The 18,141-nt window shown below is 39.0% G+C and overlaps 1 protein-coding gene across 4 annotated transcripts in view; it reads left to right on the top strand.

The window, feature by feature from the left end:
• The window catches only part of unc5db (unc-5 netrin receptor Db), a 302,793-nt gene that overhangs the window by 132,172 nt on the left and 152,480 nt on the right, over positions 1 to 18,141 (top strand). For all 4 annotated transcript variants that reach the window (XM_086076348.1, XM_086076346.1, XM_086076347.1 and 1 more), the window contains exon 2: positions 9,320 to 9,535. Coding sequence is in view for 3 of the 4 variants with exons in the window: in XM_086076346.1 (XP_085932472.1) it covers positions 9,320 to 9,535 (216 nt within the window). In the remaining variant the exon portion in view is untranslated. The remainder of the gene's footprint in view (positions 1 to 9,319; positions 9,536 to 18,141) is intronic.

Genomic DNA, 18,141 nt, shown 5'->3' with positions numbered 1-18,141 from the left:
CCCCTTAACTGTATTCCGTTACAGTTACAGGAAAATATATGTAATCAGATTACAGGTACATATATTAAAATAGGGGATTATTTCGAGGGATTACAATTCCTACGATAAAAGTGAGCGAGAAAGAGAGCGAGTGAGAGAGAGTGGGCGAGAAAGAGAGAGAGAGTGAGAGAGAGAGTGAGAGAGAGCGAGTGAGTGCGCGAGAGAGAGAGAGAGAAAGCAAGATTGTTGATGTTGTGTCGGGCATGTGGCCTGTTTAAAAGCGTTGGCGGACAGGTTCCAGGTGGCACAGTGGTACCGTCACTTGCTTATGATGCAGGTTGGCGTGGGTTAGCTTCCCTACCTGGGAGACCATGTTTGTATGTGTGAGTGTGTGGAGAGAAAAATAAACAGGATTCACGGACGAAAGGAGGAAGTAAGTGGCGACCAGTATTTACGGTTTGCAACATACTTGTCTTGCTGAAAGACCGATTTATCTTTAACAAAAAAAAGTTTCAGCTGAGAGTCGATCCTGCGGATTCAAAAGATCAGCTCATCGGCAAGCTCTGCAGAAACTTGATAATGATCCTAAATATTTGATTCAGGTGTGTTGGAGGAGGTAAACCTCTAAAACTTGCAGTAACAGTTCAAGAACAGTTCAAGAATCTTTACTGTCATTATGCAAGCATAATGAAATTTATGACTGGATTTCAGTGGTTATAAGTAATTTATGACTTATATAAAGACACATATGTTGTCAATGTCAGAGGACGCACCTGCCTTTACCGCCTCATTTCCTGCTATCTCCTTCACCTTCTCTGTCTCCCTTGTAAATAAAGCGCATCACAGCATGACCCTGGAGCTCCCCCTTAAAGGAGCATGTTAGCCCTTTCTTGGCATGTGGACAAGAAAGTTGGAGTGAAAGCCTAATTGACTTTTGAAAAACTTGATTTGGAATAGAGATGCATATGTATATATATAAAATATAAATTGTGCAGTTGAAATATGACAAAAATAGTCAATAACGCCAGTTTCTCGTAAATTACACAGATAGAAAAATGAATGCTTATTAAAGTTGTGAGTCATCAATCACATTATCAGCTTTCATCAGATTGATTAATATCAATGTAATTTAAACTTTTAACTAAAAACTATTCTTTGCAGAAGTATAAAGCTGCCAATGGAGTAAAAGTTGGTGCTCATCATCATCTTATGACCACTTAGCCAAAACTTATAACATCTAGGGTAGATTTTATAGGCACAGTTCTAAAAAATCTGTTTGTGTAGTTAACTGTATCCACATATTTTATACTAGTGCTATACAAAAATTGTGTCAACTCAAGTAGTTATTGACCAATGGATGGTCAATCAAGATACTGCCTTTCATTTAACATTTTACAGAAGAAAAAAAATCAACCACTATGACGTGTTAGAGATGAAAGAATAAGTTCTTCATCTTGGATTTTTTGTGTTTGTTTCTTTTCACACACATTATTGTTAATGCTAAGTTTTGTCTTTTAAAACACAGTTGCTCAGCAGCATATGCTCATCTTTACACTTAACATGAACTTGAAATTATCTGTGCATGTGCGTGGGAGCTTTGATATGCATTTATGATTTGTATGCTATTATATTTGATTCTATTCGGTATGCCACTTTATGTAAAAGTCGCCTGATTTTAAAGGAAACTTGAAATCCCTCATATGTATTATGCTTACAGGTAGCAGTGATTTTCTTAAAAGGAGAATATTAATCATTGTGTCACAATAAAATCTACCTTATGTCAAAATAAATGTTCATTGAAAAAAATTAAATCATAAGGTAACATACATATTTGAGATCAATTATTTTTAATTCATATAGCAGAGAGATTGGAGTCACACAAGACAACCTCATTGTGTAGAGAACAGCTTGTGGCATTCGCTATAATAGCTCGACTCCACGTGGGGATGGATGGATACAGAAGATTGCCTCCCCGCAGAGCAAAGCCCAACCTCAGTTTGCTGGGCTACATACCATTTGACAGCATTGTAAAAAAAAATTGCAGCATTGATTTCATTTCACCATATTGTTTCATCACAGATGTGTGCATTAAATTCCATTTTAGGTATAGTTCTGTAGTCAGCTATAAATTAATTCAAAATAATATGGATGGAAGGGCTGTTGGACAAATGTTCAAAAGCTATCTATGTCAGATGTTTTCAATTATCCAATGTAGCGAACAATTTGTACAGGTGCATCTCAAATAATTAGAAAACTGTGGAAAAGATTATTGATTAACTCGTTCACTCCCAGCCATTTTCACTGAAGTAACCTCCTTTGCTCCCGGATGTTTTACTGGATTTTGACTGATTTTGCAAGGCCCATAGAATATTCTGTTCTATTGCTATAAAAACATGGAACCTACCAAAAGAAAGATTAGAGTCTCTTCTTTCATCAGGAAAAAAAGTATCTGTTTCCGTTTTTGCAGCAATTAGCATTAGAATATAGCTAATTTTCATCTGTTGAAAACACAGGGGGAAAGAGCTTGTTGCAACAACCTGGTTGATCTCTTAAACTCTGCTACGACCTGTTTTTGTAATAACCACCATTGCTTTAAGCCACCTCTTCAGGTCATAGGCTGCATCAAAGCCTTCTGTTCAAATCCTTCCTGCTCAGTGAAAATTATATACCCCCTAAATGATGATTTAATGCTTAAAGTGAAATAATATTCCTTTGCTGGGTGACAAAATAAAAAAAAAGAAATCACTCTGGGCCAGTTTGGAAAATGCATCACGACAATAGGGGCAAGAGACATACGATACAAGAAGCCTTCTGCTAGCATTTTAGCAAAATGATTTGGATCAAAATCATAATTAATGTGCGTAAATACGTAAAAACTATATTGGCCATTAGTGTATGAGGAAGTTTATGGGGCCCTCTAGTAACGTGAGGCCCTAGGCAAGTGCCTAGGTTTGCCTAATGGTAAGTCCGCCTCTTACGGGTAATGAAAATCCCAAACTCTTGTACCTCGTGAAATATTAATATTGTGAAAAAGTCAAATGTTGGGAAGTACTAGTGGCACACTCTAATCGGCTAACTAACTTGAAAATCACCTACACTAACTGCAATGGTCTCTAAATCTGGTTGGGAAGCATCCACAATCACAGGGAAGACTTCGCACTTGACTGATGTCCAGAGTACAGTCATTGACACCCTCCACAAGTCCACAAAGGAGGCTAACCACAAAAGGTTATTGCTCAAGAAGCTAGCTCTTCACAGAATGCAGTATCCGTTCACACTGATAACAAGTTGAGCGGAATGAAAATGTGTGGTAGAAAACGATACGCAAGCAACAGGGATAACTGCAGCCTTGAGGGGATTGTTGAGCAAAACCCATTCAAGAATTTAGGGAAACTCCACAAGGAGGCTGTTGTCAGTGTATCATGAGCGACTGAGCATAGACATATGAAGGAATTGGTTGTCACATTCCTCTAGTCAAGTCGCTCCGAAAACAACATCATCAGTTACTTACTTGAGCAAAGGAGAACAATATGCTGCCACTGGACTATTGCAAAGTGGTCTTACGTCCTATTTTTAAATGAAATTACACCGCCACAAGCTGGTCATATATGAAGATAGAAATAACACCTACACTTGCAGGATGACCAAAAGTATAGTTTTTGTTTGTTTGTTTATTTGTTTTTAAATATGAAATGTACCTGATTGTACCTTATGAGGTTTCAGCCCAACGGTAGGGATATATTAAAATTAGAGCTCGGAATGGCACCCAAAACCCTAATTTCCCAAGTGTTGACAGCACTGAACGATTGAATTTGAAACTTCCGCTTCTAAATACAGAAAAAAAAAAGAAGTTTTTAGGTTAAATTGGCTTGCATTGACTATCGAATCCCACATCACCTTATAACCAAAGGTAGAATCCAGGTCGGTTATTGCTCCTTTGGTGCGGTAAACAGTAAATCCTTGTTGTGGCAGATGCCACATAATAAACTAGCAAGCTAGCTGAGGAGGCGATGTCTTCATTTGTTTCCTTTGAGAGGTGGCAGCAAACTAACAACATGCATCACACATTAGTTGCCATGACTACTTCTTCTATATCTTCACCTGTCTGTTCTTTTTCTTCCATTCATCTTATTCTTTCTTTTGGCGGTTGGCAAATAGTCTTACTGCATAATAAAATAATAAACTTTATTTGCATTGCACCTTTAAAACACCTGTTTGCGTAGGGGGAGAGTGTGCCGTGCCCCCTTCTGCTGCGTTGGGCTTGGGGCGCGGGCTGTGTCGGGGGGGCTCTCCGGGCTTCTCGGTTGTGCCCTGATGCTGCCGCGGCCTGGGGGGCCCTGGGGGGCCCTGGGAGGCTGTGCTTGCCTTGTCCCCCACCTCCAGGATTCACTATTTACAGCACCAAATGCACCAGCATTCTTCCTTTGGCCACAATGCGTTGTGGAATTCTAGTTCAGGGTGAACCCAGGTGTTGAAAAAGTGAATTCACTACATACACTACTAATAAAAAGTTAGGGATATTTGGTGAAATTTATAGAAAATGTCAAAACTTCTCACTACAGTGACATCATATCATGAAAGTAGAACATTTAAGTAGAAGGATGCACTGTTGACTTCCTCATCTCAAACTATTAATTGATACAAAAGTTAACAACAATGGTGGGTACACCACAACAAAAAATTTCAATTTCAATAACTCATCATGTGCCCTTGAGCATCAATTACAGCTTGACAACGACGTCTCATGCTGTTCACAAGTCGACCCATTGTCTGCTGAGGCATGGCATCCCACTCTTCTTGAAGAGCAGCCCTCAGGTCATCAGCATTGGATGTGGCCAAAGGACGTCCACTTCTACTTCTTTCTTTGACTCTTCCAGTCTCTCAGTATCTCTGCTGCAACCTGCTGATGACACTCTCAAATGTTCTACTTTCATGATATGATGTCACTGTCGTGTGAAGTTTTGACATTAAGTATGTGTAAAGGTTTGAATGCATTTTAGGATTGTTTCACGCAAAAGCCAAATATCCCTAACTTTTTGTAAGTAGTGACTGTGTATATAAAAAATCTTAACAATCTTGTTTCTCATAGGTTATTAGGAGAGGTCTTACGCTGTCCTAGATAGTTGGCAGGCTAATGAATCTTGCTTCAAATGCACCTGAACTTCTGCCCAGAAAATTGTGCAATGACTGAATGAATGATTTTTCACGTAGAGATGACTAAATATAGGATGGAGTGTAAGCAAGTCCAAATGAAACACACTTCAACTGGTGTCATCCTTCCCTCCTGTTATTCTAGCACATTTGGACTTTCTAGACTCCTCAGACTTGATTGAGACTGTATCACAATAGTATCCATAACATACTGCTCGGATAGATTTTTGCATTTTCCTGGCCAGTGCAAGATGATATAAAATAATGTGAGTAGACAGTCCAGAATTTTTTTTAAATTGTCTTTAACTGCATTGGAAGATTGTACCAAATTATCTTGATTATGTTTCCACAGTCTGCACAAACTGCAGTAATACCCTCTTTTAAATGTTTTTTAATTTTAGTTAGCACTATAGTAAGTAATATAGGCAGACCTCCAAGTTTCCCTTCCTGGGAAAAAGCATTTTAGAGGGTTGTCTTTCAAAAAGTTCATGCTTTTCTGCTGGGGAATGTTTTTATTTAAAAAAAAATTTTTTATTTATTTTTTATTAAATGTTCTTTATAATCAGACTGTTATTTGACCACATCATAGCACTTAGACAGGCTGTTGCTTCTACTGGACCTCACCCTTTAACATTTCTTACTGGTTCTTACTCTTACCAGGAAAACGAACCACATTAAAATATCTACAGTGGATTGACATGTGTGTGTGTGTGAGAGGGAGGGAGGGAGGGAGGGAGGGAGGGAGAGAGAGAGAGAGAGAGAGAGAGAGAGAGAGAGAGAGAGAGAGAGAGAGAGAGAGAGAGAGAGAGAGAGAGAGAGAGATCAAAATGTGGCCTGAAAACGTTATTGTTCACTTCTGCGTTTTTTGTACATCAAAAATGTAATTTCTTGTTTTCACTAACTTGCTTTTATCTGGGGATTTTAACTGGATAATATATTTGTTTTGTCAATTTACTGATTTGTTTTCTGTTTTTATTCATCTTGCTTTTAAATTGGAATTTTATCTTCATTTCAACTCATTTTGTTTTCAAATATTTATTTTATTTGGATTAGCCTTGTGTGGGTGTTACTATACAAATACACTTGCCTTGCAGTCGCTGTCTATTAAAGGATGTTTAAGTTAAAAATATATAAATAGCTCAAACCAACAGGCCTAAATTGTTGTCTGCAAAATCACATAGGACATTAATTGCTGTATATCAATAAAGTTTATTTTGAATCAGGAATTGTTCTGGGTCTAAAGACCAGAAGTTAATGAGATTGCACCCAAAAACAACTTGATAATGACTGTATCATTGACGTTAGTTTGAACATAGTTTATTTCCATAGAACTGCAAAGTAAAAGCCAATAGTAGACATCATTTTAAATAAGTATACCTCATACACTGTCAATATAAATTGAGCATTATTATATTGCAGATTGTGAATGTATTTAATGGATCTTGAATAGATCTCATTAGACCCCGCAAGTATCAAATGTAGTTGGTGTGATCGTTTGGAGCTGTGGGGCGTGGTAACAAATGCAATGTCAACCACAGTTGTCGTCTTGTCCATCTGCTGTTCTACCTATCACCTTGTTTTAGCTGTGCTAGCTCTCAAGGACAACATTGACTGAGAAATGGTGAGGAGGTCAATTTGATTTTAAGGGTCACAATTGGATTCTGTGGTGAGACATAATCACTTTCAAGGTTGTTTATACCATTGAATAGCTCAGTTGGAGCTCAGTTGGAGCTGACTTGATGCGGTTGGGGTATATTGCTGAGAAAGAGCTCAGCTGTGTCAAGTTCACAAACATCCTGTTTTGTTTGCTTGCTAAGGCCTCTGTTTTCCCACAAGCGTGGGAGTGAAAAGGCACTTTAATTCCAGATACGGAGCAACCCTAAATGGTGGACCTTTCAAATCTTGCCTGCTAAATATTCCATCATTACACTTTTGCTCATCATCATTATCATCATCATCATCATCATCATCATCGCTGTTTTTGTTATTATTATTATTATTATTATTAATATATCAAATTTAATATGCAGCAGAAAGAGGTCGGGTTAGGGATTCTGTGTTAACAGATTTTCGAGGTACCAAAACCAATGGCGCCGAGAACAATGGGGAGTCGGACAATTTTGTACTTAGGGTACAAACAAGATGTTACAAGTGCAAGGTCTGCATACTTGGTATGTTTCTCCTGGATCTTGTCAATCACATTGCTGTCAAAACGGACAGAGAATTCAATAATATTTATAATTTCATGGGATTTATCAAACACGACAATGTCAGGCTTGTTAGTTCCTATTTTGCGGAGGCTGTATATGGGCCTATTCCATAAAAGTTTGAAGCTATCATTTTTCATGACACTCTGAACATGTTCAGGGTCTTACCAAGGCAGAACGTCAATCAAAACAACAAGCATGCCAGAGACGATAGTAAAATGAGACACTCCATCATGTCTCTTTAAATTAACTTTTTTTTTTTTTAACTGTGCCAAAGCAGGACAACCACTGAACAGGTGTTGGACAGTCTCACTTAATTCATTTCAAACACAACATAAACTAGTTATGTCTTGTTTGTAAATAAAATGCTAGTGATTGCGAGTTTCAAGTGACTAGTCTTGAGCTGCAAAAAGAAAGCCATACCATCCCACTACAGTCAGTAGGGTTACTGTTAGGATTAACACGATGCAGTGGTTTCTCAGATAATCTTTCCTCAAACATCCGTCTGGGCTGATTTTATAGCAGACTTTACGTGGTTAACGCCCATCGCCTTGCCATTTTCTAGAAGTGTGGTTTTAAGATTGGGTTTGTTGCCTCCTCCTGGATGAATTACCATTTCCATTATGCTAAGTTACCATTATGCTAAGTTACCTCACCAAAACCTTGAGTGGGTTTTCCATCCAATTGTTTTGAATTTTTTAAGCAAATTTACTGAAAATGCGCAAAACGGACATGCGACTTATGCCCGTTTCCATCTGTTTTTCTTTTGCGAATATTGAGAGGGGGCTGGCGGTTTACATCATAGAGATGTGATCCACCAGTAATTTAAAAGAAGAAGAAGAACAGGATGTGACTGCGCCGTGCGATGATGTTGTGTGAGTTTGCTTTTGTAATTCTTGATAAACTGTAACGTTTCTTTGCTGTTTTCCATCTAAAATTGCATTAATATTCGCTTCTTTAATTAATTCCAAAAATATTTCTGTTTGCCCCTCCCCCCCAAAACATACCTTACTTCATCGTCCGCCATTGCTTTGTGACTACAAACGAATGTGTCCGGTCAAAACATGTGACGTGTATCCGGTCTTGTCAGCGTTCATGAGTAACACCTGTTTCCATAGCCAAAATTCGCATTTTCCTTTTTTCGATACGCTTCAAAATCCACTCCCTCCAAACGTAAAAACTTTTTTGCGAATTTTGGGCCCCTTTTTCCAATTTTTAGCGTTTCCATTCAGTTTTATTTTCGCATTCCTTGAAAAGTCGAATAAAAATGGGTGGATGGAAACCTGACTATGGATGCGGAGATGAAAGAATAAGTTTTTCTTCTTGTCGACTAATAATACAGTAAATATCTATCTAGGCCCACCAAATAGAGGCGTTCATTATGAAGCCCTATAATAATAATAACAATTATTATTATTATTCCTGACTCGACTGAAATTAATCATTTTCAACTTCATTTTGTCATCTTTCCAACATGTTCCAAGCTAGTGTTGTGTTAGCTGTTGATGTCTTTTGACCGACTTTGCTGGCAGTTGTTTAGTTAACTTCGAGAAATCCCTGAACTGTATTTTGTATTTTGTGTTGGATGTTTGTAGGGCTCCTACGAAAAAGAAGCACATGGTGGGAACTTCCTTTAGGGGTTGTACAGTAAACACCGGAATGGGCTGTGATGACTCAATTAGTAACATAAATTTGTATGTTGGCCATGGGGATTCATGACATGCACACATCTCCTTCCCCTCTTCTGCCATTGTACCCAGCTGCACATATGTTTTTCTACACCTTAAGATAGGTCTGTGATGTAAAACATAAGAGATACATTTAATACTGCCTGGGGAAATATAGTTTACGTAGACGCTACCGGATTACTGTATGCAATCACAAAAATGAATTCACGAATAAATGCTATTGTTTTCAGTGCGGCGTTACAGTGTTGATTCCCTGAAGCGGATCAGTTTAATAACTGAGGTGTTTACTTGCAGGTGCTACAGGCAATGCGCAGCCAGGCTCTCAACCCTCAGTGCTGGGCACCCTGCCGCACTTCATTCAAGAGCCAGAGGACGCCTACATAGTCAAGAGCAATCCCATTAAGCTGCGATGTCGAGCCACACCTGCCTTGCAGATCTTCTTTAAATGCAATGGAGAATGGGTTCACCAGAATGAGCACTTCTCCCATGAGTATAAAGACCTCAACACTGGTAAGATTAAGCTGTGTGACCTTATTACATCCCATTATTCCACTGACTTCGATCACGTCAGTTAGCTGCACAAGGGAAATAGGAAAGGATTTTGCAACGAAAAAGTCTCTCACAACAAAATTTGCATATTGCCTAGAAAGTAACTGGTAAAAACGAGTGCTGTCAAAGTTAAAGCGTTAATGTATTTGATTAATCACCAAAAATTGTAACATGGATTATGTATTTATTAATTAACACATATTAATCATACTATTAACTCATTCACTCCCAGCGATTTTCACTGTAGCAACCTTCACTTCCTGCTGTTTTACTGTATTTTGACTGATTTGTCCTATGGCTATAAAAACATGGAACCTACCAACATAATGAATTAGTCTCTTCTTTCATCAGGAAAAATACATGTTTGTATCTCTTTCTTTTTTGCAGCAATTAGCATTAGGGTATTGGTAAGTATAATTATTATTCACACATCTGCTGAAAACACTGGGAAAAAGACCTTGTTGCAACATGACCATGGTTGATCTCTTATACTCTGCTGCCACCTGCTGGTCGTTTTATGTAATAACTACCATTGCTTTAAGCGTCCTCTTCTGGTCAGAGGCATCAAATCCTTCTGTATGCTCTAGCATTAAAAAAAACACATAAAAAACATAAATACCGTTTGGGACTATGGTAATATTTAAAATGGAACGTTTTTATACGTTTTTGGGATCAAATTAGTTAATTCTGACAACACACGATCCTTTACTTTGACAGGGGATGGTTACGTTTAAGGTGGCACATGTTCTTTTTGGTCAGTTATCGGGTCAATGTATGACATTGCTTATATTGTAAGCAACGACATGCATTCAAGTAAAGCATTTAATAAATGCTTGCGTATGATATTCAGAAAATGTGTTCATGTCAAAATATTGGGGTAATTTTTTTAACTAGTTTAAATTATGCACGTAATTAAATGATTAAGTAAAGAGGAGGATGAGAGTTCTGCAGTGGATGAAAAAATGTTGAAGACGTCCTCATAACATTAAATGTGGAAAGACTTAACACATAGCAGGTACCGTACGTTGATAAAGTTATTTCCAGTTAAGTGATTAATCATGAGATTAATGAGATGTGATGAATCTGATCAAAAAAATAATCGTTTGGCAGCTCTAGTAAAACATAATTCTCCTTAGTGAAAATGCTTCTAACTAAATACATATGTTACTTAATGTGTGCAACATTTAATAAACTGAGTACAGTTTTTTTTTAATTGTTGAATAGAGATCCTGACGTTGACGTCACGTGTCCCAAAATGGCCGTTAGCGCAACCATTCCAGCAGCATAGAAAGCGCGCCACTTTGAGTAAACGGCAAACGCCACACTTAAACAATGATTGATAGCTGGTGTGGACCAGCTGCCACAATGAGAAGAGGCAAAAAAAAAGGATTGAGCATTCTCTAGGCTACCAAAAGAGGAACCAATGCGTAACCAATGGAACGCTTTGTACATGGTGGCTTAATCAGCAGATGCTAACTGTTACCACATGCAAAGTGTGAGGGAAATAATCTGGTTCGTTCGTTTGTGCTGCTGCGGCTTAATAGATATTACACAGTTGAATTTAATAACTGACCAACACCATAAAGAAGACCTTTTACGGTATAAATGACAGCGGCCGCGGCTGAATTAGCAGCTGCTAAATAATACTGCAAGACTTGCGTCAAACTGCTAACTTCGATGGCATTTTGACCACACATAAAGAGGAAATAAATCCGGATTGTACAAACTTGTAAAGCCTTTGTATTATCAGATTTGAAAGCACTCACCGGCAACAGAGGGGGTAATTCCACGTTAGTAGCGCCGCCAAGTTGAAAAAAAAAAAACTCCCGACACTTCACCGGCAATCCAACATGTCCACCTCGCGCATGTATATCACATAATTTTCATCAAAGTGACTGTCAATTCTCTTAGGCAGAAAGTTGACAGCCTTTTTCGCTGTTCTAGTCTATTAACGCTGCACCGCAAATTTTCCTGCCGCAAATTTTCCTGCCGCAGGGGGGCGTGTTCAGAGAAAGTCACGTGACGTCAGGATTTCTATTGAAATGTGTTCATCTGGAAGACCTGACTGAGGCCTCCTGACGGCATTTGTGGTTAATAAAGACCCTATATACCTTATCTAAGAATTATTTGCGATTAGAAACTGTGAGCGGTCTGTCTTGTATTCATGAAGTTCTCTCCACAGGAAAGCAGCTTTAATTGCATTGGGAGGTTTCTTCTCCTGTGATCACTGTGGTGTAAAATTGTTGTAAGCTTGATCATGGTAAAATCTTACACTCTGGCTTTTTGTATGTAGGAGAAACAAGTTAAGTTTAGGAATTAATTTAATGTATAAGTATAAGCTATAAGCACATAACTGCAGCATTGGCAAAGAAAAAACTATTCTGGGTCCATTGTTAAACACAAATCAGTGTTAAAGTAAAAGGTGATGTTTAAGAGCCATGAATTCAGAGACTAATTACCAGTGGTGCACATAAGACATGCATATTGATGGTCAAAATAAATGATACACACTCGATCAAGGGAAAAGGGCCACCTTAAAATTTGGCAACTTAGACCCACAGGTAATTTCTGCAAAAGTGTGCTGCAAGATGGAGTGAAAGGAATTTTTTTTTTGTGACAAATTAAATGGCACAAGTCTTAACTGGCTATTCCATTGGAAAATTGGGTACCAGGGGCCACCCAGACTGTGGCCAAGGTGAAGCAGGAGAGTATCATGGATCGAACTGATTCATGGCGGTGTCGTCTGTGGGTCATTTATTGTCAAGAAATATTTTATTTACAAAAAGTGATCAGAGGTCTGTTATCTGTAATGCATGTCCACTTGATCACTGCTGAAAATGTTGACCCACAGCCAAATGCAGGCTTGTGGATGCAAATCGGTAATTGTAGGTTGAATCAGGGAGAAAGCAAGAGGCCTAATACATCATCATCTACTTTGTGTAAGAGCTTATTTGTTGTACAGGGTTGTCACTTTAGATGAAAAAACTTTGGTTGGAGCGGGGTCTGTGGGCCGGTGGGGTGCCTGGTGGGCCTGCCGTGACCCGTTCCGCTGCGTTGGGCTGGGGGCGCGGGCCGTGTTAGTGTGGGGGGGCGCTCCGGGCTCCTGTGTTTGCTCTCCGGCCGGTGGCCCCCGCGGGGCCCGGGGGTTGTGCCCTGGTCCTGGCCAGGGTCGACGGCTCCCCTCTTTGGTGGAGGTTTTTCATGCTGACAGATCCACCACACCAGCATCTACCGAAATTCAAACACAATCTGCTTCTTCCTGTGGTCGCTGAATCGGTGGAGGCTGAAGTCTGTGGATCTCACTCTGCTCAATCTTCCTTTCTTTAGTCTTTTTTTCCTTCTTCTTTAAGAGCTCAGTATTGTTCATTCGGTAATCTTACCAATTTGACATGTCATCATCATTGCTCTCTCTCTCTCTCTTTTTTCTTTTTTCTTTTGGTATGTGCATGAGTAAGTGCGTGTGCGGGTGTGTGTGTGCATATGTGCGGGTGTGTGTGTGTGCATATGCGCGTGCGTGTGAGTGTGTGCTCCTTAATTCACTTACAACCTATTAAAAATCCCATACCGTTCACCTGAACCGAATACTTCAGAATCCCGCTAGTCGTGAAGTTGTCAGGAAACCCGAGGAAGGATCAAAGAAAAGAAAGAAAAGTGAAATCCAGCACCGACCAGACATCACCTACTACCCATCGGGTTACCAACCAGAATCTTTCACCAACCCCAGAAAGATCTAAATTCCAACAAATTAGGGAGACCTCAAGAGACCAAAGGAAAGACTGAGGAAAGGGAGGAAGGATAGATGAAGCAAAGTGAGATCCACAGACATCAGCCTCCACCAATTCAACGACCAGAGGAAGAAGCAGATTGTGTTTGAATTTTGGTAGATGCTGGTGTGGTGGATCTGGCATGCATGAAAACCTCCACTAAAGAGGGGAGCCGCCAGGACAGAGCAAGGACAACCCCCTAGGGCCCCCCAAGCCGCAGCAGCGGCAAGGCAAAACCCCCGGGCCCCACAGGGGCCACCGGCCGGAGAGCAAACCCAGGAGCCCGGAGTGCCCCCAACCCCAACCCGGCCCGTGCCCCAAGCCCAACGCCGCAGCAGAATGGGACACGACAGGCACCCCACCGACCCACGGCCACTGCTCCCCCTGCCCCACACCCCCCTACCCACCACAACCCAGCCCCCGCCGCCCCCAAACCCCCAGACACCCCCCCCGTCCCAACTCCCCAGCACCTAGAAAGTTAACCCACTAGCATGCAGTGATTCCTAATATTAGCCCTTAGTGCCCATTGGAAGTGAATCTTGAGAAGTTGGTGACTGTAAGGTGACATTTGATGTGGTCTACTCGATTCTGCTGGCAGCAACTGGGTTCCTGACTATAAAAACACAACCATTAATTACAAATTGCCAAATACAGAAACAGCAATATAAGTTATCGCGATGTGGTGGCTCTCGCTAACAGGCAGAATAAAGTGACCAGATTAAGATTAAAAGATTATATATACGTAGACCATGTTTGTATAAAATTTTAAATATGGTTTTTATTCAAAGCAGATATTTTTTCCATTAAAATGTGATTTATGAGGAGGTTAGACCATTGATCGATTTTCAGAGTTTGTTTAGTTTTCCAGTTAACAATAATTGTTATTTTGGGCGATAGTAAAGGCTACGAGTGTAGATTGAAATTGTTTACGTGGTAAATCAGTTGTTGTTAGGTCACCTAGCAAACACAAGTTTGGAGATAAAGGTATCCTACAGTCCAAGATAGCGGAAAGTTTTTCTAAGACATTTGTCCAGAAATACATAACCGAAGTACATAACCATAAAGCATGAAAATAAGTGTCAGCAGTGTTTTGTAAACACAGGAGGCAAATGTCAGGGTCTGAGAGTCCCATTTTCTTCATCATGTGTGGAGTAATATATGTTCTATGAATAGTTTTATATTGGATAAGTTGTAAATTTGTACATGTATTTGTAAATACGTTTTCACAAACTTGAATCCAAAAGTAAAATTCCGGAGTTATAGACAAGTCTGACTCCCATTTCGAGATGGGTAAATACATTTCCTCTGTATACGAAAGTAACTTCTATATTTTTGAGTTTTTTTGTTGTTGTCGGAGAAAGCTTTGTAATATCTTTAGCTAAAACAGGCAGTTGGAGCATACCCCGAAGTGTTGGAATTTGTTTCTTTATCATATTTTTACCTTGCAGATAATGTAAAAAAATTCCGTTTTTTATTTTGTATTTTTGGAGCATGTTTGTATATGATATAAACATATTACCTGAGAAAAGATGATGGAGAGGTGTAATTCCTTTCTGCTCCCACACACCTAAATCAAATGATTGGTTGTTAAGTGGAAAGTTGCTGTTATGCCAATTGGTCTTTTGTAATGTCTAGTGCCTTCCACCTGGCGGTCAGAGTGATGGAAATCATTGGGTTCTTTAAAACAATTGTGTCGCTTAATCGATGTTGTAATAAAGAGTAAATCTAAAAGTCTGAGGTTGTTACAATCCTTCTGTTCTAGTTCCAGCCAAAAAGTAGTATCTCTGTTGGGTTGTACCCATAGAATGAAATATTGTAGCTGCCGGTTAGCTATATAGTAGTGCATACAATTTGGTGCATCTAGACCTCCTTTGGATTTACTTTTCTGAAGAGTAGATAGACTAATCTTTGCTTCTTTTTTTTTATTCCAGTTGAATTTTGTAACGGCCTCCAACGACTGGAACCAGTTAGACGTAGAATTGAATGGAATTATTGAGAAAAAAATCATTTATTTTGGGTAAAACTTTCATTTTAAGGGTTAGGCTTTTTAATTTCTGAGTATAGGTTGCGATAATAGTTAAAAATTTGATTAATTTCTTCTGGTGATCGTGTCCATTTAATAGCCGTTATAAGAGATTTTTCCCTTTCGTTGAAGTTGTTTTGTTATTATATTCAAAGTTGTTGGATCTCAATTGTTGTATTATAAACTCTGTCTTTTTGGATAACATATCATCTAACTGTATTTTTGTATTTTGTAAGTCAGTCCATATTTGGTTATTTGGGTTTATTGCGTATTCATCCGTCTGTTATCTTCCAGGTCTTTTTCAAATTTTTTATCCTGATTCTTTTTAGAAGGTGAATATGATATCATTTTACCTCTAATTACCGCTTTCCCAGCTTCCCAGAGAAGAGATTATTATTAGTATTTCCAAAAAGTCTGCCCACTCTCTTCTTATAATTTTGTCAAACTCTGCGTCATTTAACATTTAGCTTTCTTTAGTCTTTCCTTTGGTCTCTTGAGGTCTCTCTAATTTGTTGGAATTTGTATGCTTCTAGGGTTGGTGAAAGATTCTGGTTTGTAAACCTGTGTGTAGTAGGCGGTGTCTGGTCGTCGCTGGATTTCACTTTTCTCTCTTTTCTTTGATTACTCCTCGGGTCTCGTGACAACTTCACGACTACCGGGATTCTGAAGTATTCGGTTTAGGTGAAGAGTACGGGATTTTTAAAAGGTTTCAGGTGAATTAATGAGCACAAACTCACATGCATGCACATATGCACACACGCGCACACACACACATACTCACGCACAAAAAAGCAATAATAATAAAAATTTAAAAACATTTAAAAAGAGAGAGAGCAATGATGATATGTTGAATCGGTAAGATTACCAAATGAGCAATACTGAGCTCTCTCAAGAAAAAAAAGAAAACTATATATATATATATATATATATATATATATATTAGTGGTGCAACAAATCACAAAAGTCACGGTCCTGATCAGATCAAAGATTTGAGTCACTGATCGTACCGTTTTTCGGATCAGAAAAAAAAATATTACTTGTCTTAATGTATTTTGTAAAGCACTTTCTCCATTAAAAAAAAATTGAAATGTCTAATAGGCTATAGCCGTGTTGTCATGAAATGGTGTGCGTTGTAGCGGGTGGACCCAAAGGCGAGGAGACACATCAGGGAGACAGGAATTGTGAACAAAAGGAGAAACTTTATTGGAACAAGTGGGGACGGGTGAGAGGACGAGGACTGGCTTGACCGGGGTTGACTTGGCAGAACTTGGGAAGCTTGGCTGGATGTGGAGAACTTAGCAGGAACGTGGAGAACTTAGCAGGAACGTGGAGAACTTAACTGTGAAGAGGACGACTAGACTGTGAAGAGGACGACTAGACTGTGAAGAGGACGACTAGACTGTGAAGAGGACGACTAGACTGTGACGAGGCTTAGCTTGACGCGACGGGAAACACAGACTCCCACACAGGACTTCGACAACGACACAGGACTTTGACGCCTGACGTAGACAATGATCTGGGCAAACACAACAGACTTATTACACCAACACTAATAAAACACACCTGGGGAACACAATAGGAAGAGGGCACCGATTGGTCAAACACACTGGGAAGGGAACAGGCACACAGGTGGACGTAATCAGACATAACAAGACAGGGGAAACATTCAGAAACACAAGACAAACACCAATCACAGAAAGACACAACAAACACACCAAAATAAACAAAACCCTAACCCATACAAAACCGAAACGTGACACGTGTAGATTAAGTGTCTTCGTTTATTTTGTTAAACACCATTAAATTAAAAAAATAATAATAATAATAATAAAAATCAATTCAAAATGTCTAATATAGCCATTTAGGATTTAGGAAAACAACTATAAGTGCAATATGAGGCAGAAACATTCTTATTTTATACATGGCCCATGTGTAAAATAACAAGGTATCAATGGCTTAAAGTTGTGTTTCTATAATCTAAACAGCTTAATTTGACATTTTGAGTTGAAGGTTTTTCTTTTTTAATGGGTAGAGTGTTTAATAAAATAAATGAAGACAAAGTTATTTTTATTTTATTTTTTAATAATGAAAAAACCTCAACGTACAATTTAAGGCACATTCCCTTGCTTTAAACATGGAGAGTGAATTACAAAATAGCCTTGGTCCAGGATATTGAAAAACAATTAAAGTAAGCCAGGTACCAGCTATCAAACTTACTTACCAGCCAGACACTCATTGGTAATGCTAACAGCTAGGCGCTAGCCACTTACGTCGGAGACTTCTGCCATATCATACAATAATGGTGTAATTAATTAGCCGTTTCTTAGCGTCCTAAATTAGCGATTGAACATGAGTTCAGGATAACATTGTGTTGATGTTGGTCGCAACTACAATGTCAATGAACTACAATAAAGAAACGTCTAAAAAGGAAGTTAAGCTAGCCATCACGCCACGACGTGGGCCAACTTCAAAGTAAAATTGCTGTCAATGTATTATTGTATTTGGTAAACTTTATTTTGAAGTTAGGTGTAGCGTGTTACGTTGCCACCAACCAATTCGTGATCCGAACCGCGGGGCCTTATCTGAACCGACCGCAGATCAATGATTCGTTGCACCACTAACAATTATAGTTTTGGCAATGGCATTGTTTTAAATTGTGCTATTAAAAGGGTAGTCTGTAAGAACTTAGGATGTGAAATGGATGTCATATGTACAATTAAAAAACAATTATGGCTCTGGTGTAGCTTTTGTGATAGTAGCACTTCTCCAGTAATGTGTTT

This window comes from Leptonotus elevatus, chromosome 5, assembly GCF_054856555.1.
Source record: "Leptonotus elevatus isolate MCC_2025b chromosome 5, RoL_Lele_1.0, whole genome shotgun sequence".
NCBI lineage: Eukaryota > Metazoa > Chordata > Actinopteri > Syngnathiformes > Syngnathidae > Leptonotus > Leptonotus elevatus.
Note: the sequence above shows the minus strand (reverse complement) of the source record. Positions and strands in the feature narration are given on the sequence as shown.